Consider the following 20,258-nt stretch of genomic DNA (forward strand, 5'->3'; position numbering starts at 1 on the left):
GTTTTTAAATAGGGGAGATCCGTTCTTCAGAAAATTCCTATTTCTGTCAGGCAGCCAGACAGCTAGCCTGCGTGCCATCCTCGCAGCTCTGTGTTAAACTTGCCAGTGGTGGAGACCCTACGTATGCTTTCAACATTCGGTTCACAGGGGAGGAGGTCCATGGAACAAGTAAGTCAGGATTACAGAGTTACCAGCGCGGGTGACATCAGGTACAGTCGTGAGAACTTACTCCAGGTGGAATCCAAGTTTTCACCAGATTGTGGCTCATGTTAACTTTAAGGAGCAGCGTTACCTTTGTGGTGTTTGTAGTCCTGCAGATGGAAAAGAATGAAGCTTCCAAGAATTAAGCAAGCCAGATGGTTAATTTTCATATTTTAGCTAATACAGCAGGAAGTATGAGTGCCTGGGCATGCAAATTTGCTAACTAGAGCAAGTAAATGAAGTAATAAAAAGTTGTTTGAAGCATGGGGAGAGCATTTAGTAAGAATGTCTCTTCAGGTTGTTTTGATGCTCAGCCATGGTAAACCCAGACTGTGCTGATAACAAAGATGGTTTGGTTTTTTTTTATTTTTTAGTACTGTGTTGTTAGTAATGAGCTGGGTAACGCTACTGTGGTTTTTATTGTTAAAGTGATGTGAGACTGTATAGCCAATAGACTAAGATACCATTAAATACTAGTGCAGGGTACATTAACACATGTAGCTGTCAAGGAAATACGCAAGCATTAACAATTAAAAATGGTCGTGCCCAAGCGAGGTGTTTCTGAGAATTGTTTTCAACTTGACATCAGAAGTAGGAACTTCAGCTTGTCCCAGCCAAGTTGAAGAGATGGTGAGTATGGTAAGGGGTTTTTTGCTTTAAAACTGTTCTTAATTTTTGCAGTAAATAGTATTAAAATTGCATCGTGCTCATTTTTGTGAGGAGGTGTACGGTATTTCTTGTAATAATTTTCATGTGGCTGGTTAAAAGAATGAACCTCAGAAAGGAATAGACATTTGGCTGCCCTGACTTCACCTAGCCAGTACAGAGACAGGCTCCTCATGACACAGGACTACTGCTTTTCAACAGAAAGCGTTAAGCAATAATCTTGCTTTATTAAACAAGATGATTATGCCTTCTCTTCTCTTAATACTGTATTTTAACTTGTGAGGTTTCATTTTGTAAGATCTTCTTTACGTGGATGCTGTCCAGCCCCACTGGATATTTACTCTCTCTGGGGTGCTGGCTCCCTCGGATGCTATGTGGGTTGCATGTGCTCCAGGAAGAGACTTGATCTAAAGAAGAGCCGGGAAAATCTTGCTTTGCAGATCTGTTGAATAATTGATAGGGTACCAAGGCAAACATCAGCTGTGTGTCAAAGAAGAAAATTGATCGCTGCTATCTAAATTAATGCAGTCTGTGTACTGATGGTAATAGGTCCTTTTTGGAGATTCATGGGGTTATTTGGAGTTAGAGGAGAAAAGCCCAAAATGCACTTCTCGTACATACCTGCTAGTGTCATCTATCAAATTGTGTAAAGGAAAATTCTTGTAAGTGTGCACCTATTAGCTGAACAACGGGCTCCTTGATGCCTTCTCTCAAGGGGAATTCTTTTCTTTTTAAGGTCTGTGGTGGTTATTGACAGTATCTATAACGAGATAAATGTTATGTCCACAGCTCAGCATCTGTAATGATTTCTGATGCATTGCCTGACTGCTTTTAGCTGTGGAAATGCCCCGTTGTTACGAAGACAGCACCATTCATCTTCTAACCAAGTAATGAATTCCATTTGCAGGCCAACTGGTATAACAAATGTTTGTGCTAGTCTTACACATAGAGTGCCGGAAGACAAAGCAGCACTTAGGAATTCAGCAGGAAGGAATTAAATGAATATTTTTTGCATGTAATTAAACTATTTAAATGTGGACTTGCACGTGAATAGTAGGCTGGCATGGCTGGCATCTACCCCACTCTTTTTTAAGCCACGTGTCTGTGCAGTCAGAGAGGTTAAGCGTGTAATCTAAGGCATGAAACACGATTTCAAGGAGAACGGCAAATTCTGGATTAAAAGGTAGCGGTAACAAACCTCAGAGGGCATTTCATTATTTTGCCCCTCTCTTTTTCAGGTGGATCTTTCCGTCACTTCCTTTGGCAAGTTTGTAAAGAGTTACAGAGCTCCTCGCTCTCCCTTCTCCTGTTGTGCCCGAGCTCTGCAGTCAATAAGAATAAGGTGTGATACCTCAATGCAAGAAATGAAGTTGCTTTTCTCTTTTTGAATGCATGTGTTTTAAAAAGGAGTAGAACACATTCAGTTAGCAATACAGAGAGAAGCTTCAGATCAACAGCCCCTGTTAGCACATCTAAGCAGACAGGTCTCACGTGCCTGATAGAACTGAAAATGACTGTTGATGCATCCCCTGTTGCACTTCAAGTGGCACTGCAGGCACTTGAAGAAGTAGCCAAGTAGTCAAAACTGCAAAATGGAGCAGAATTAAGACTCCTGGTCAAAGTTCACTTAGAGTGAATCTGGTTCAGTTGTCTGATTTAGAGATTGTCCATCCCAAACTAGTGAAGTCATATTCTGCTCGTGTTATTCCAGGAATGTCACCAGGAACGTCAGTCACATTGCTAGTAGAGTAAGATGCTCCATCCCTGCTATTTAATGCATATTTAGTGTCCTCCTGTTTTGTGCAGTAGATGTATTACAGAAACAAGCTAAAGCTTATGGCCCAGAGAATTTACAGCAGTTGAGGTATAGTTCCTTCCTAGGAACATCCACAAGGTAGGAAAACAGCTCGTTTCCCACAAGACCAGCTGCGTAGCAAACCTGGCTTTGCGTATCCAGACTCTATTTCTGAAACATCCCACAACTGAAAGGCTTAGATATCGAACTGATAACATAAATAGAGAAAAGTCTTGTGAATGCTGATTAACAGAGCTTGTAAAAGCGGGGCTTGATCGTTAAATTACAAGGTAATGTGATACAATATCACTGTATAATATATACAGACTCCGTGCCACGCTTGAGCAAATCCTTTTGTAGCCAACTGAACAGTATTCATTGTGTTCCAATCAGTACTTTCACAAGCCTGTTAACTTGTGGACCTGCAGGGAATGCATCAGTTGTTAAATACTGCTTTGTGTGCTCTATTCTGTTTTTTTTTCTGAAGGGGAAGTATATTTTGACGCCTAGCCCTATAACCTACGCGGAGGAGCAGTTATTCCATTTTTTTGGGCAGCTCTTGGGTATTGCAATTCGAGCAGATGTTCCTCTGCCACTTGACCTCCTGCCCTCCTTCTGGAAGACCCTGGTAGGAGAGCCACTGGATCCTGACGTTGATCTCCAGGAAGCCGACATCCTCACCTACAACTACGTCAAAAAATTTGAAAACGTAAGTAACTTTTTTTCTCTTCCTTCCTTTTTTTGGGGTTTCCCCCATAAGCACGTTCTTCCAGTAGCTGCTAACTGTGCTGCCTGCCCTAAATGGTAGTGGTTGGCTTCACAGCTAGCAAACGCTTTTCATGTGAGCGGAGTCTTGAAGTGTTTTGACTCATCTTGGGTGCAGGATTTTACATCCTGATGGCTTGGAAAAGCTGCTCAGTCTCCTCTGCTGCCAGACACAGTGGAATTAAGGCTTCGGAAATGTTTACTGGAACTTGGCAGTGCTAAACCAGAAAATAACCCCCCAAAGCAATTACTGGCTTCACTGTCCGTGATGCCTCCAGATGACAGAATGAGTGCACTTCGTACATTGTGGCGATACCTTAAATGAGTCACAAGAATAACCTGGTACGACATGCTGGTCATCAGATCCTGTTCCCGTGTTCCGTGACAGATAAATGATGAGACAGAACTGGAAGCTCTGTGTGCAGAAATTGCTTCTCAGCATCTAGCAACAGAGAGCCCCGACTGTCCTAACAAGCCGTGCTGCAAATTCACCTACCTGACCATGACAGGGGAAGAAGTGGAGCTTTGTCCCAGAGGCAGGCACATTCCAGTGGGGTGAGTAACAGCTTTCTTGGCAGGATGTTGCCCTGGGTTACATGGGAAAGAAGCATCTCTGGAATAATTTTCCAAGCACCAGGCTCTCCAGAGATGCTTTTGTAACAAGCTGAAGGCTGGAACGATCTGGGAAAGCTTTACATTTGCTGGCAGGAACTTGGAATCTCTAGCACTGTCTTTTGTTCTGTGAGAACCAGACCGCTGAGGAGCACTGCTCTTCAACTGTGTGCTGGCTTCAGTAGACACCCACAGCCAGGAGGCTTGTGAGAAATGGGCGAGCAGGAGAGAAGAGGAGGAAGCTGAGGAAAGTGGAATTAAATTGGGAAGCATCAGAATGCAAATAGCTTAATGCTCACTCTCGATTATTCAAAAGCGGAATCTCCCCATAAAACCCTTCTGTATGTAACGGTCTGGGGTAGGGCAGGAGGGTTCTTGCAGGCGCCCCTTTCTTGTCCTGAATCTCTGCCCTTGCAGATGGGAGAACAAGGACGTGTATGCAACAGCGATCCGGAGCTTGAGGATGCGTGAGCTGCAGACTCCGGAGTGCATGACTGCAGTGCGTGCTGGACTTGGGTCTATCATTCCGCTGCAGCTTCTGACTACGCTGACCCCTCTAGAGATGGAGCTGAGGACGTGTGGGCTTCCATACATTAACCTGGAGTTTCTCAAGGTGTGAAGAACTGCAGCTTCTTTGGCAAAACTTACCTGTCTGACACGTAGAGGAGAGAACCCTCCCACGTGGCAGGTGTTGGGGAGAACCTTCTGCTTGTGATACAGCCAGGACGGTCCTTGTGGAACACCGGCCTCTACTTGGACACCCCCCTTTGCCCCCAAGGAACTTTTTTAAGATTAACTGGATTCAGAAAATAATAGGAGTGGGGCTTGTTTCAGAGAGGAATAATGAATTTACTTTTTAACATCAAATTTTAAATCTATCCCCATTTTATTGAGCTCTATTTAATATTTGCCACTTGAGCTAAGGGCTGAAAGAGCCATTGCCCCTATTTTGAACTGCAAATAACTTCTGAAAATCTAAAATTAATCTGTAACAGATGACAACTGGTCCCAAATACTTTCATTTCATTACCGTAAGCATTATGCCATAAAAAGAACTGCTCTCTTGTGTCGGAAGTTGTAGAATATTCTCAACCATGGGCGTTAGCGTTGTTTTGTGTTTTAAACAGCAGGAATGCGGAACTGCCCCGGTCCTGCATATTAAACAAAAAAGTAATGTACCCTACCTGCACGACAGGGGAGACACACTAAGACAAGCCTGTTACAGAAGCTGATGGGCTAAAAAGATACAAACCCACGTATATTAGCACTCTACCATGGCTGGATTTCCTAATGGTTTTGAAAAGGCAGGGAGGTGTAGTTACCTTCCCCTTCCATCCTCTTAAAGTGTCAGTGGGGAAGATTTATAAGGGAGAAGAAAGCAGCAGTGGACATCTTGCTTTCCTTTCTCTTAGGCGCACACCATGTACCAGGTGGGCTTGATGGAAACCGATCAGCACATCGAGTTTTTCTGGAGCGCGTTAGAGGTGTTCACTCAGGAGGAGCTCTGCAAGTTCATAAAGTTCGCCTGTAACCAGGAACGAATCCCCTTCACCTGTCCGTGCAAAGACGGAGGCCCGGATACTGCCCACGTCCCGCCGTACCCCATGAAAATAGCCCCCCCCGACGGAGCTGCAGGTATGTTTGCCCACTCTCTCCTGAGGCAAAGAGAATCAATTCTGCTCGCATCGTGGTTCCAGCTTTCAGTTCCGCTTTTTAATTTAAGAGTGTATTTAATGCACAGAGAATGACAAAAGAGAAGCAGGTAGTGATGGCTGTAAATATGAAGAGAGCTAACTTGTTTTTAAACAGTGTAAAAATAAAATTTAAAATAAACTTTACGTACTTAAAACATTGCCCGCTAGAGACAGTAAAAGGTTTTGTATAGTACTTGTCTCATCGCTTCTAAGATGATTGGGCTGTCAGAAACACATCGGCCTGAGGAAGCACAGCAGTATTTAAGGTTCAAGAGACACGTTGCGGGCAGGAATTTTGTTATTTTGGTACTTCTTAGTAAGGGGCGGGGGGGAGGATACTTTTGGAGAATAAGGCGGCAAGCGGCGGGCGTGTTGGAACCGTCCGGTGCTTCTTCCCTGCAGGTTCTCCAGACTCGCGGTACATCCGTGTCGAAACGTGCATGTTCATGATCAAACTTCCTCAGTACTCCTCGCTGGACATAATGCTGGAAAAGCTCCGATACGCCATCCACTACCGGGAGGACCCGCTCAGCGGCTGAGTGGGAGCAGGGGATGCCTAGAGGCGGCTGTCTGGATTGTTTCATGACTCTGCTAACGTTGGAAACCCTTCGATTCACATAAAAATACCTCCTGTAACACTGTGTGACGAGCTGGAGGTTAATTTATTTTCTGAACTTTTGTTCCCGTTACAATAATTACTGGAAGACTTACATTTTGTATTTGTAGACTTTGTGGTGGACTGGTTATTTTGCTGCCTTGTTTGTGGAATATTTGTAGGATAGTTTAGTAAAGACCAGTTTGTGTATAATTTAATTTTGAAAAACCTTTAAACATGTACATTTCTAATTTTGTAATTTAGAGTGATATTACCCATGCAAACACAACAAAAGTGAGGGTGTTCTGAGTTCGGGAGCAGTCAGAGGTGGAGGCTCGTAGATCGCTCTCCCCTGAAACGTTTTTGAGTACAAAAATGGAAAGAGTCGGGTGTGGGGAGGGAGTCGCTGCTGGGCGCCTGCAGGAAGAGAGCACGGTACCTCTTCTGTCGCAGGCAGCGATCGTGCAGAACTTCTAGCACTTGCTTGAGTTTTAGAGCAGAAAATGTGCTGCCAAACTGCATGTTTACGTTTCCACCGTTTTCTTGTCACTTTTTAAACTATAAGCAAGCACACGGGTAGCTGCCACAGTTAATTTGGGGTTTCAGCTGGAGACTTTTGATTGGGAAGATTTATAATTGAAAGAACAGTGAAAGGGCCGTAATTCAGTTGGGTTCTTGCCCTAGATGTTCTTGAATGTCTGCTTTGCTCAGTAACAAAATAATTTATTGTAATTAAAATATTAGCAGAAACAAAATGGCTTCTCTCTGTATGGTGTAAGATACCACAGTTCAAGCTTATAATCTGTGACTTTATCCTATTTCCGAACAAGCTTTCAGAGTCGGTGTGTGGTTAAACACCGGGAACTCATTTTTGTACTCAAAAATGGTCTTTGATCTAAGAGCAAATTATCCTAGAGATGTGGCACCCGAGAGGAGGATGGGGGGAAGGCACAAAGTTACGCATTTGCAGACAAAGCTTCTATTTTCTGTGGAGAGATAATAGCAGACTATGGCGAGAGAACAATTCTCCAAGTTTAACTTTTGTATCTTGTGAAATACGTCGTGGGTGGTTTCAAAACAACACGTCAACACGTGTATCTTCCGTTACTGGTATGAAAGCGGTTGCCCTGCACCGGGTGCGTTAAAAGTGCGGCGTTGCTTTGTTAATCATTTAGAGCCGGCACGAGTGAGAGTTACCTGTGTGCTGAAGGACCGAAGGGAGCGTACTGAAATCACTGCTGTGCCACTCGGCTCGGTACTATCTGTAAGTTAAGTGCCAGTACTGAGCCACAGGTTCGCTGTTTTCCTTCCGATGCGCTTAGCGCATCAGCCACACGAAAGGTCTACGATGGTGCGTGTGTAACTGTACTTTAAGGTCGGTATTTTATGTCTCTTTAGAAGACAACGTACGCTGTAATTTGGTTTGTCAGTGGTCATGGGAATTGAAAAAGCTGTATTTATTGTATATTATTGTGAATATTGGGAATTATGAGTGTGTGGTACTTGGAAGCCGTGAGTAAGAGAGAAAAGCCTAAACAAGTGTGTATGTTCTTGTTCTTCTGTGAGCGAATGGAAGAACGTGTGTGCAACAGTTGTAGAGGTAGTTGTTGGCATACAGAGTCTCCAGGTCTGTGGTTAGGAAAGCCGTCTTACCCTTCCGTTGCACATCGCCCTTTCCAAGGAACAGATACGTGTAGGAAGAATATTTACTCTTGAACCTTGTCCATTTCCTGGTAGAAGCATATATGTAGCTGAGAAATCAGAGTAAGTGCAAACACACGCGGAGTTTACGAAGACCGAGGGGAAAGCGAAGCAGAAGGAACGTCTCGGAGCTGGTTTATTCCCATCCGGGACGCGCGTTCCCAAGCAGGTGCCGCAAGGAAACGTGAAGAATGTCAGCTGAATTCCGTGGCGGAACTGCTGTTGCTGACAATGACACGTCTGGGGTTTCTTTCTGGCGATTGGATCGTGGGTTTGTGTTGGGTTTAAATCTCCCATTTCAAGCCCTTAAAGCTTTGGGTGGACTTGCAGCGCAAATACCTCGCTCGCGGGGGTTCGAGGACTGGGCGCGCCGGTGTTTCCCAAGGCTGGGCTTACAGCTGTGAGTAAGAAACTGCTGCTAATGTCTGTCGTCTCCTTCCAGAGAGCACGTTTGCGTGGAGCATATCCGCATCCTGGCCCTGAAAAGCGTGCTGTAAAGTTACTTGATATGTATTTATTACAATTAATTATTTATGATTACAAATAACAAACTTTTAGTCAATGCTGTTTACACCTTGCTGTGTAAATGAAGCTTCTTATACAGGAAAAATGTCACACCAATAAATAACCTTCATTGACTTTGGTTTTTTTTCTGGGGAATGGTATCAGCCCTGCGAGGGAAGGAGTTGTTTTGGCTTTTTTTTTTTTTACGTTACTTGGAAGGAAGTGCTGCGGTGGTTCGACTGTAGCTCAAATGGCCTTTTAATTAAAGCTTTTCTAATCATTATTACTCCCTTGTGCTTCAAATGAACTTGACATTGTCTGTAATAGGGTTGTTTGTCAAAGCAAAGATTGGTTTGTGATTTTTTTTTTTTAAATATATATTCATTCAGAATGTAAAATTATACTAAACAATGGAAAAACTCTGGAGCTGGGTATTAGTTCTAGCTTGGTGTGTGTCCATCCGGTACCGTACACGGCGTTAACCTGTTAAGTGCTCTTGGCCATACAGTGTACACTTGCATAAAGGAGATTCTTAACATCCCGTTAGATGTATTGTGTCCTTATTTGGGGCTGGAAATAATTTAAAAAAAACTCCTCCGCTGATGAAGCTGCATTGATGCAGAGGATTAGAACTGCTAGAAATGAAGTTGCAGGTTATCTGCTTTTAAGTCCCACTTTTATGGGTCAATATGCTGTAATTTGTATTTACTTGGAACGGAAATGTAAATATTTTGTACAAAAGGGAAAGCAAGCACAATGATTGCTAATATTTCTCTTAAGGGAGACAGCGCAGTATTTCTCATGCCCGAGGCACAACGCAGACTAAGCCACGTTGTCAGCTCGGTAGTTGGTTATTTTTCATACTAGCGATTTCTGAACGAGGCGTCCCGTTAACCCTCACAGCCCAGAAGAGCCAGCTTAGCTTCCCTCAGCCTGCCGTAGCAGTTTTCCCCAGAAATGCCATCGCAAGGTTGGTTGCCACCTGTTTTTAAATACCTTTATTCTGCTTTTCTTGTATAAATAAACGCTTACATTTGGTGGAAGCGGCCGTAAAATGTCTTTATTTTAGAACCAAGATCACTTCAGCCATCGTTAGTCTTCCATGCTGCAGCGTGGGATGGTGCTGGCAGCAGAGACAAGGCCTCCAGCAACAGCCTTGCCCTAGAAGGGTGACTGGCTAATTAACCCTGCTAATGCCATCTGCTCTACCCAGTTAATTAGGCTGATGCCCATGGTCATTATCTAAGACCTGCCTGCTCCAGCTTGTGCGTTACCAATTCCCTAATGCTGTGCCAAGGCGCAGGGGATGAAACAGCTCTTGTAAAGCAAATTAACAAAGACCTAACGCAGGTGATAACAGTGGAACACAAATTAACGAAGCGTGCTGGCTGGGGGGTGGGAAACCCCCCCTCAGAGAGCGGGTCTGAGCCCATGTCACTTCGTGTAATAGATTTTTACTGCACAAGCGTTTGGGACATCATCAGATAAATTTTATTACAAGGAATTTAAAAAGCGTGGACTAATACAGCAGTAAAAAGCGTTTTACAACACAGCCACGGCTCAGAGCTGCTCCCCTGACCATCACAGTTCCCCCTCGTGCCGCTAACGACCGCGGAGGCGCAGACCCCATCCTCCTCGGCCCGCCTGTTCCCGGCGCCCTCCCGGCTGCCAGCGTGCTTCGGCTTTTCATCTGCTGTCACCGCCCGCAGGACAAGGGGCTGGCGCACGAGCAGCAGGGCAGGGGCGCCGAGACCCCCAACGGAAACGCAACCCAGGCGCTTCCCAGGGCAGAACTGTATTGGCTGTCTTGGGATGTTGCTAGTATCGATCACAGAAGTAAAAACTTGTAGTATACGCTCACAAATTAAAAATACGCATATATATATATAAAATGATCACTGCCTATAAAAATGTAAATTCATAGAGTCTTCAATGACATGGCGATACAGGAGTTTAGTTGCGCTCAGATAAATAAGTACGAGAGTGCAGAGTAATGGTGCGCAGAGCACTAAACGTTTTTCACAAGTGGTGGATCACTTCTCTGGATGACCAGAGGCCGGGTTCTGGGCTTTTGCCTAAAGGGAAGGGGGGGAAAAAAAGTAAAAATGCTGTTTTCAAAGAGTACTTGATAACAAGCAATTGATAAAAGCCTCGCTGAAGCAGGAGGGACTGTGGAATAAACTCATTGTCCTGGCAAAACCACCCCACAGAGAGAGGCAGCTCCCAGGGCCCAGCGGGAGGGTGACAGCCAGGCAGTGTCCCCTGAAACGCAGGCGTCCGGTCCACTCGCGGTGGCAGAGCGAGGCGCCGCCCTCCTGCTCTGCGCTGGCTGCCTTACCTTCCCGTTCCTGCGCCTGAAGCCGACTGGACCCTCCGACGTCCCGGGGCTCCTTCCTCCTCCATCGCTGGTGCTGTAGAAGAAGAAGAGGGACACGTGCAGATGAAGCAAGCCTACCGCGCTCGGTGCTCTTGCTGCTGAATAAACAGAGGTCCTTCGCACCAGGGAGACTTCGGGAGGTCTGGGAAGAAGCCCTTCGTCCTTCTCCTGAACCCTGACCCAGTTGTTTCTGTAGCAGAAGGACCATGTCCTAGTCAACTGCCTTCAGGCATTGCAAGAACACGCACTGCACTGCGGGGGGAAAAACCCAACAGGTGATTCAGGCTAGCGGTAACGCAAGCTGAATAAGGCAGCAAAGAAAGTAGGCGATTAGCCCACACTAAAATTTCTGGATTTTATTTTAGGTTTATGCACGTTTGAGTTGTGAAGGACAAAGAGAAAAGCTAAGATGAGAGCGCTACGATGGAGAGATAACAAGGCATTATCCTATGCTGTTTCCCAGTGACCATTTTGTCCATTCTATTTTGATATAAAAGTCTAAGTTCGCTGTCTGAAACTCGGAGAAGCACCAGCCAAATTAAGCTGAGTGAAACCCTTTCAGCCACAAGCGAACATGAGGGAATCCAGATTTGCACCATAAGGAAACGAGGCAGAGGACCGGAGTGGATTTGTCACTCCTGCTGCTGTTGGGTTGCTGCCGCCTGAAGATCAGAATGCGCCAGGCCTAAGGCTGCGCCCCAACTTTCAGCAGAGCAAAACTTGCTCACGCGGTGCCACTGATCCCTTACGCTTCAGGGCGGGCCCAGCGTGGCTGCTTGAAACGGAAGAGAAAGGCGTTACCTTGCTGGGGTTGGAGAAGTTCTCGAGAAGCTGGATGCAAAGGCCTCTGAATAAAAGTTCTGAGTAGGTCTCGCACGTGGCGTTGTCCCACCTGCGGATTCACTTCCACCTCTGTTCTTCGGTCTCCCCTCGCTGTCAACCCCCTTCCTGGGCTTCCCTCTGGAGTCGGGAGCAGCGCTGGCTCTCGCTGAAGAGGACAACAGTGCGTTGCCAGCGTTTGCCATATTGCTCAGTGGCTTGGCCGCTCGTGCGGGATAGCTGAGCCTCTGCTGCCCAAAGCCTTCTCTGCACCGAGGAGAAACATCTCCTGAGAGGACAAGAATACAGCGCTTAACAGGAATAGTAAACACAATGTGAGACATTACAGACGCTTCAGATAACAAAACTAGACCTAATTTCCTTTCCAGCAGCATAGGGCTTCATAACCAAGATCTTTGAAGACACCAAGTTTCAGTGATTTCATCTTTCTTGCGTAAAACTAGACCAATGGTAGGGGATTGAAGATTTTTAAATTTTGGAGACAGAACAGGGTAACAACATCTATTCAGCTTGGAACATGCATTCCTGCAAATGTAAAGGAAGAGTGCGCGTGAGTCTGTGTTTTGCCCACACCTTGATGCCTGATTCGTCTCCGAGCCAGCTCTGGCGATTCTCTTCTCTCTCTGTTGGCTTGAGGAGACAGCAGCTGCCGAGATGGAAAGCTGGCTGCTGGGCTGGCTGGGCGCAGATCACAATGGTGCTAAAGCAAAACATACATTTGACTGTTTAAATGACAGCTCATTCAGACTTTATTCCTGTAAAAACACTGCAGAGCATCACCCCTCAGAAAGATTAAGGTTAGTAGGAAAGTGTTTTTAGGAAGAGGCAGACACTGCTTGCCGACACCCACGTTTTCTCTTTCACAAGCTTAGGAATAATTCCTAGCTATCACAGGACCGACGCAAAAATGGAACTGGCAGCGTGAGCCAGTCCTGCTGAACAGAAGCACCCTGTACCTGGGGCCTTACTGCCAGCCAGCCAACAACCAGACGCTCTCTTATTCAGCCTCTGCCTCTCACACCTGAGAAAGACCCTGCAAAGCCAGTCCCACGCAGGGGTAAAACAGCCCTGAAGTACTGTCACTACAACTCTGATCATGTTCCTGATATCAACCTGGTATCGGTGCCATCATAAAAACCAAATTCAAGGACAAAAATCAAGTTAAAAGTGATTTCTAAGTCATGCTGCGCACAGAAGTGCCCCTGTTGGCTGTTTTTTTTATGAAGTCATGGTTTTCTGCAGGTTAATTACATCAAGGAACAACAAAACAAGAAGACAGAAACCCATAGCACACACAACAAAAATATGAACTAGAAAGGAAAACATTTGTTACCTTTGTTAGATACCAGGAATACTACGTGGAACACAAAACTTTAAATGCAGGGTGTCCTTTTCGTGGTTTGCAAACAAACTATATTGTAGCAACCCAGCTCCCATCACTAATTCTTAACAAGTCCTCATTATCATACACAAATGTCAACAAAAATGTTACAAGCTTGTAGATAAAGCAGTCTTTGCATTCTGCATTTCCAAAGTAGTTAGATATGGTGAGGGAAAAAACCAAAGTCTTTCAACAGCCAACTGTAATAGGAAGTGGATGGGACTTCTCCTTAGTGTCAAGCACTGCTATTTCGTAAAGGATAAGCTATGAAATTTTATCTGATCTCATTTCTATTAATACTGAATTTACTATCACCAAGGAGGGGAAAGGCCTAGAAAAACAAACAAACAAAATACAGCTTCCCTAGTTTGTTAGTTAGGACTGTAAGAACCGTTAACTTCCCAATTCCTTGAATTTCCATGAAACAGAAAATGAGCAAGTTCAGCATTTTCATAACTTGTCTGTAATAGCAGCAAATTCCAGAGGACTGTCTCGTCCACGTGCACACCACTCCCCAGATCTGCTCTTTAAGCGTACAGAAGCATTAAAGCACCAAGCGGTCTAGCTGGTATCTGTCCAGCATTCTTGAAAAGCAGTAATAGCTTCAGCAGTACCGAGACCTGGTGTTCTTTCCACATGAGAAGTATCAGACAGCAACGTATAGAGGAATCAGAATACCCTAGTAAGCACTCTGCAGCACCCATCGCTTCATAAACCCACCACTTCTCTCCTAGGCTGAGCTTCAGATATATTCACGCTCTTACCCTTTCTCTCTCTGCTTACATCCACCCTCTGAGACATTCCTCCACCTCCTAGATTTGTAGTCTGTGTTGTCTACTTCCTTTCTTACCTACACAGGTCATAACGCTTGTGCTCCTCTCCCACCTTAGCTGTGACTCATACATCCTGGTTTCAACATAACTTTTATGTGTAAGTCAAACATTCATATTGTGCAATTTCAGGGCCTTTTGTTTAGCTTTCGTTATAAAGGCTTTCAAAAAGTTACTTGGATCCTGAAATGTGCCACAACAAGAGGCCGCGGGACTTGGCATCGTTCTTGAACAACTGGAGGTGATACAACAGATCAAGTTCTGTTTAGTACCTGATGATGAAAGAGTGTCTCCTCTTCTAGTTGGATGCCACAAAATTCACAGGGAATCATAATGTTTCCTTCTGCTTGAACAGCTTGGGGCTGGGACGAAGAGAGAGACCTACAGCTTTTGGACCCCGCAGCATGCAGACCATCATATTCTCGTAGATTTGGAGAAGAACTTCTTTTACTGAATGAGGCAAAGGCACTTGCTGGGTTACAACCTGTCTGTTATGCAAGCAACATGGAAAAATTAGCTCTCCTGTTGAGCATAGGTGGACTTTAAAAACAATGCTTTGCAAAGACAAAATTGCTAGAGTTATCACAGTATCACTGAGTGAAGACTGCACCCTTGTTCAGTCACGGTAGCAAAAAAAAGTCTTTACTGCCAACCCCTAGATACAACACAAGAAAGTACTAAACCTGATGAAGAATCAGATCTTCGGCAGGGTAGAGCTCCTCACAAAATTCACAGGGCAACATGATGATCTCGTCATCTGCAAAGTAAGTAATGGTTATATTCTCTACCAGAGAGAAGTCTGATGCAGTTGGATCGACTTATCTTCAAAATTGCTAAGCAACAGACTCCTGTTCTGTGCCACAGGACAGCAAACAGAGCAAATGCTAAGGAAATAATCACTCTAATCCCACTTGCTGAATTTCACGTAAGCAAATCCACATCACCCAGAGTGAGAACAATGTTTTGGGGTCAAAGATACATCGAACGGCCTGGTAAAAAATCTGCCTTCAATAAATCCTTTAGTACCATTTCTCCTTTCAAAATAAGCTGGCACTTCAGGTCTCCCCCAGATCCTGCCTTCCTATCATGTTTACTTCAACAAGAAAGTTGTCACCTACTCAGTTGTTATGAAGCTCTCACCACATATCAAGGTCAGAGATTCACTATAGCTTTTATTTCTTCTTCCCTTGCTGTCTTGCTTTAGTAATACCTCTTTGAAAGAAGCTATTTTAAACACTAATATTGCTAAGTTTTGAGGAAGCAGAAGATAAAATTTAAGAAAGGAAGGAAGAATGCTACTCACAGAGAGTCTAATCTCCTGTGTATTAATTACCTAAAAATTATTTAGAGGGAGTCTCAAAGAGACTCATTTTGACATTTTAAAATACCTAGATAATCTTTGACCTTCCCAGTCCAAGAATCCTCTCTTCCTTCTTCATTCTCTCAAACTTTAGGGGAAAAAAACCTCACCACAACAGCATGTATACTTACTTTTTATGTGGTTTGACATGCCAAAAGACACTAAGGAGTCACAGGAGAAGATATTTGACTTGTCTGTTTCATTAAGACAGGCCGATGGCACCGACTCTTTGGTGTGGTAGTTTTCCCAGAAGTCACTGGGAATTTCAGCTGCAGTATTATTGTGAGGATTATTCTCATTTTGTAGGCTGAGAGCCAACACGTAGTCTAAATCGGCGTTCCACTCTTCATAAAGTGAAGAATGAGTGTTTTTATTTCTCTCCAGCTGCTCCAGTTCACTCTCTTCAAAAGATAAATATCATAAATTTGAGAGAACATTAAGCCTGCAACAAGCAGTTCACTTCTGTGCATTCACTCTATCTCAACCACGAGGGTTTCACACGTGCACACGTGGACACTCATGCAGGTCGGCGTTTCAAAGCCTGGAAGGACACCTGTATCAAATTCAGGACGAGGAAGGAGAACACTCATCCTATTTTTGTTTGTAACAAGCAAAAAAGGAGAAAAAAAAGAAAGTCATTCCTCTTACTCCAAAAGCTTGAACTTAAGCTTCTTGGGAACTTTACGACGTCACTGAGGAACCTTCTGTGACCTACACTGTGAACAAGGTCCAATTAATGCACTGTAGTCTCAGCCCTTTTACAAGGCTAAAACATTTCCACTTTGCTTGGAAAAGGGAATATCGATGGGATAACAATCGACGGGGAAACAAACTCCTTTTAATGATATAAATGGAATCTTTTCTGGCAGGAAAGCTATGGGATGTCACTGCAGAAATGCGCAGCACTACATATGTGAACCCACATCCAGATCTTACCTACCCTTCTACTTAACTGGAGTAAAGAGAAGTGCAGCTGCTAAACAAAAAAACGGACAGAATCTGCAGTGAGCAAACAACTCCAATTTTGTTTTTAAGCTAGATTGAGACAAAAGCTACTTTGAGACAAAAGAAAGGCAGTGGACTGGGCTTTCACACCAGGTACCTCTGCAGTCCTCTATTTAGCTGGCTTATACCTTTGCAGTTCTATTCCATGGTAAAATAGTTCCACTCACATTGCCTCTGGAGCTTTCATTATTCAATATTTTCACAGAAAGCAATTGCAAAACCTTATACTTGGATTAGCTGCCAAATGTCAAATTAGAAGCCAATTATTACTCTTCTCTACACCTTACCTCACTTCTGATTTCTTTGCGCTGCTGAAATATTTCTTCTGCTAATGTCCTTAAGTGTTTTGTCTCCCATACAGCTGCTATAAAGCTGCTTTTCTAGCCCCCTGGGCATTCTCCACAAAGGCCCAGCATAGTTACCTGATCTTAGTCGGCTTCTAATGTCTCGAAGGGCGTGCAAATCCGCATCCTCATCCTCAAAGCGAGGCACTGTTCTGCTTCCTCTTCCTTGTTTCGCCTCTTGCCCACAGACTCGAGGATGCTCTTTCAGATCTTTCACCATGATGTTACGACTGCACCCACCACATCTCTCCGTCCGAGCTCCGCAGTAAATTTCATGGTCCTGGAGCTTGTTGAAAGTGAGCTGTATGTCACAGTACTGGCAGGCGGCAGGACGCAGAGGGCATGCTGACGCCTGGAGAAAGAAAGAGGGATTATTCTTCACATATGGAAGACTGAGGCAAAGGTGGAGGGAGGTTCTCAGTTTGCTTAAGAGTTGAGCGGTCTATTGTTTCTTTAGCCAGACCCGAAGCTACACTAAAGAATAGCCTGGAATAAGATACTATGTGAGAAATGTAAGAACAATGTGTTGTATAACCTGTGGATAAACATGCCAGCTGAAGCACTCCAAATACTCAGAACATTCTTTTTAAATCTGTAGAGCTTGGACAGCAGATTCACATGGTGCTTTTTGGAGTTAGCTTTTACATACGGTCTTGACATCCAGCACTAATCACATTTCATTGCGTACTGCTAAAAACAGGTTAGTGTGTGTTATATTAGGGAACAGATTTACAGCACATTTACTACTCAACAAGAATTGCTTGCATCTGTTCTTTACCCTACACTGAATGACAGGTAAGTTGCCTTCAAAAGGGGTTAAACATAGAGGAGATACATGTTATAATTGCAGATGCTGCAATAATACATCATCATTTGCTTTATAAACAAAACTAAAAGCACTACACACAAACGTGCAGGATAAACTACTTCCAGGGTTTTGAACTGGACCTATCTTCAGAGAAAATCCTTTTTTCCTCACCGACAGGCAGACTTATGTGGCACTTCCAGAGCTGTCTTCAAATGAGCCCACTGGAAGGGAAGGTACTGACATTTATAACAAGATTGCCTGTGACAGCAGCCAACTGGATTCAGAAACTCAGGAAATTCCACGGCGTCCCATTTTAGTTTATTTTACAAGCTATTTGAAAAGTCTTTTTGGACACAATAAGTTATTAAAACTCACATAATGACTGCAGCAGAGTCAGAAATGCGTAATGTTAAAGGAATGAAAAAAGTCAAGTTAATCATATTCTGTACTTTTGAAATAACATACCATTTTTCATCTTCATCACTAATAAGGACAAAATCGCCGATTATCACAGATACCCCTTTTATAAGAAGGCCTGAGCAGGCTCCACCACTTTAAGGCAGTTTCCAACCACATTCTGTCAGAGGGTGTGAATTTAGAAAGCACCGTCCAATAAAAAGGATGCATCAATCACAGGTTGGAATCCAGGTCTCAGCTGACAGAAAGGCTCTAGAATCAGTGCTTGGAAATACCGTAGAGTATCTTCCAAGTGTCCAATAATATAAAGTCCACCAACCTCATGATCCTTCAAGAGACATTTTTCTATCTTCATCCTACACTTGCAGGTAACCTACAATAAACAGACCTCGTTAGATTAATTGCCATAGAAGCCAGCAATTTTAAAGGAGAAATTTGTTTCTCACCTGCGCATGTTCAGACTCAATATGGTTCTTTATTTCAGACTTTGGGATTAATTCACTGCAGTAGCGGCATACTTCAATATTCCTGCTACAGTGGATTTCATGCATGATGAAATTAGCAAGAGGAATATCCTTTTTGCTATGAGAAAGTCACAGAGGTTACTTTTCAGAAAATACACTGGCAACAAGTTCAAGCAGGTTTTTATAAAAAAAGAAACCCCAAGAAAGCTTTCTATGAATTCATGGTTTAGAGAACTGAGTAACTAAAGAGAAAGGCAAGCCCAACCAGGCCTCCATGTTCCTTTATAGTTGGGATATTAATGTAAAGGGCATGCAGAGGTCACAGTTTTCACACTGCATGAAGATAAAATCCAGGTGGATTCATTTCCTTATGTGAAAGACAAATTTTGCAGCAAAAACAAGTTATCACCAGGTTCAAGTTAATAAACTACTCTGAGAAGATAAAAAGTTTTTTCCTGAAAATAACTTGGCTATGAGAGGTCAAACAGTGCTCTGCTTGGAAAAAATAAATAACAGATCCTGTTAGGCCAGATCTGTTCAGGGAATGGTAACAGTAACTGTATTACTCTGTAGCCAAAATTCCCCAACTCAGCTCATTTCTAAGATACTAATTTTCCTATCTTGAGGAGGATGCAAGGGTTACAAACACAAAAGGTGCAAAAAGAACTGAGGCACTAGGAGCTTAGCCCTTATTCCTGCCTCAAGCAGGTAGCATCATTTCTAGACGGATGTATCATTCGCCCCTGCACACAAGAAATCAGCCTTCAAAACACCAAAACTAACTTTATAACCTATGGCTTAGTGCCTTCCACGTCACGAAGGAAAAACACTACAGCTGTTCAGTTTTCCCCCTTGCCAGATCTCAAGCAGCCAACAGCCTGGCAAAGCAACAAAGTCCAACAGCAGTGTCTGAACTGCACATACTCACTGCCTGCAAACAAACCGGACTGATGTTGCAAGAAACTGTTTGGATTCCAATCTCTCTTTGAGAAAAAAAAAGTTAATTTCTTTAGTTGCTTGTATTCAGGATGCAACTTCTGAGATTACACAATTATCAGTAAACGTATTATCAACAGTGGAGCTTCCAAAGAAAAAGAACTGTTATCAAAGAGAAACGACCGCCACAACAGTATGTGCCTATTGATTCTACTTTCACATCTCTGCTTCTGAGCCACGCAGCTGCTAAAGAAAAACTTGGAGTCGTGTACTTCATGTGTACCTCACTGAAAATCAAGTCTTTATGTCCGTTTGAATACTTTGGTTTCCATCTAGTTGCCTGTTAAGTCGGAAACTTGAGCAAAGCATGGGAAAATTACTTTGTAAGACATTAATACTTGACAAGGTAAAACCAAAACCCAAACATTTCTAAAAAGATAGCATGCTCGTTACTAATTTGCACCTTCTAGCATTTCATAGCATTCCAAGGGAATATATACTGCTTACTTATTTAATGTCCGAGCTTGCCGGCCCTAAGGAGGGGCCCCCGCACGGAGACACCCCCGCCAAGCATTCAGTTTCATTTCTTACCAGTTGCCACACAGCCGGGTTTCCGCCTCGGTAACTGCAGCTATAGCCATGTTTTTGTCCGGGGGCTGAAAGAGAGGCACCCCCTTTCCCTCAGCCCCTCAGCGGCCGGGGCACCCGCACCTCGCCGGGGGGGAAGAGACCCCCCGTTCCCTCAGCGCGGGGGCCCGGGGCACCGCGGGCGGGCGGCTGCTGCCTTCCCTCAGCCGGGGGAGAGGGCTGGGGGCACCCGCGCCTCAGGGGAGCGGGAGGGAGGAGACACCCCCGCCCGGCACTGCAGGGGGGCCGGTTGCGGCGGGGGATCGACCCGGCCCCGAGAAGGAGAAGCACCGGCCCCGCTCCCCCGGCTCCTCGGGAACCCAACACCGGGCCCGG

The 20,258-nt window shown here is 44.3% G+C and overlaps 2 protein-coding genes across 12 annotated transcripts in view; one reads left to right on the forward strand and one right to left on the reverse strand.

Annotated features, from left to right (window-relative positions):
• Positions 1-9,576, forward strand: part of HECTD4 (HECT domain E3 ubiquitin protein ligase 4) — a 78,916-nt gene extending 69,340 nt beyond the window's left edge. For 8 of the 9 annotated variants that reach the window (XM_075167584.1, XM_075167587.1, XM_075167586.1 and 5 more), the window contains 7 exons: positions 13-168; positions 2,106-2,209; positions 3,150-3,371; positions 3,816-3,982; positions 4,457-4,652; positions 5,452-5,674; positions 6,136-9,576. In XM_075167584.1, coding sequence (XP_075023685.1) covers positions 13-168; positions 2,106-2,209; positions 3,150-3,371; positions 3,816-3,982; positions 4,457-4,652; positions 5,452-5,674; positions 6,136-6,272 — 1,205 coding nt within the window. In that variant the 3' untranslated portion in view covers positions 6,273-9,576. Of the gene's footprint in view, positions 1-12; positions 169-2,105; positions 2,210-3,149; positions 3,372-3,815; positions 3,983-4,456; positions 4,653-5,451; positions 5,675-6,135 lie in introns of those variants that run through there. The other variant, XM_075167593.1, reaches the window with a different exon arrangement.
• TRAFD1 (TRAF-type zinc finger domain containing 1) lies at positions 8,886-20,255 on the reverse strand. 3 transcript variants are annotated; one of them, XM_075167603.1, is made up of 11 exons: positions 19,887-20,251; positions 18,342-18,477; positions 18,215-18,268; positions 16,749-17,022; positions 15,453-15,722; positions 14,645-14,718; positions 14,234-14,449; positions 12,324-12,450; positions 11,712-12,018; positions 10,872-10,944; positions 8,886-10,608 (listed from the first exon to the last, which is right to left on the reverse strand). In XM_075167603.1, the coding sequence occupies exons 1-11, from the start codon at positions 19,934-19,936 to the stop codon at positions 10,567-10,569; spliced, it is 1,623 nt and encodes a 540-aa protein (XP_075023704.1). In that variant the 5' UTR covers positions 19,937-20,251; the 3' UTR covers positions 8,886-10,566. The 3 variants fall into 3 exon arrangements, with proteins under 3 accessions (XP_075023704.1, XP_075023705.1, XP_075023706.1); XM_075167604.1 differs by lacking the exon at positions 18,342-18,477 and having other exon boundaries at positions 19,887-20,255; XM_075167605.1 differs by lacking the exons at positions 18,215-18,268; positions 18,342-18,477; positions 19,887-20,251 and adding an exon at positions 17,944-18,198.
• Between the last annotated feature and the right edge of the window lie 3 nt (positions 20,256-20,258).

The sequence above is a fragment of the Calonectris borealis genome, chromosome 18 (assembly GCF_964195595.1).
Source record: "Calonectris borealis chromosome 18, bCalBor7.hap1.2, whole genome shotgun sequence".
In the NCBI taxonomy this organism is placed as follows: Eukaryota; Metazoa; Chordata; class Aves; order Procellariiformes; family Procellariidae; genus Calonectris; species Calonectris borealis.

Bases quoted from the DNA above. Each gene is read 5' to 3' on its own strand.
- TRAFD1 (XM_075167603.1), bottom strand. From the start codon at position 19,936: ATGGCTATAGCTGCAGTTACCGAGGCGGAAACCCGGCTGTGTGGCAAC. The intron at 18,478-19,886 runs GTAAGAAATGAA...ACTTTCTCATAG, and splicing joins ACCCGGCTGTGTGGCAACTG to CAAAAAGGATATTCCTCTTG. The intron at 10,609-10,871 runs GTAAGGCAGCCA...CCTTCCCTTTAG, and splicing joins TCAGGCGCAGGAACGGGAAG to GCAAAAGCCCAGAACCCGGC.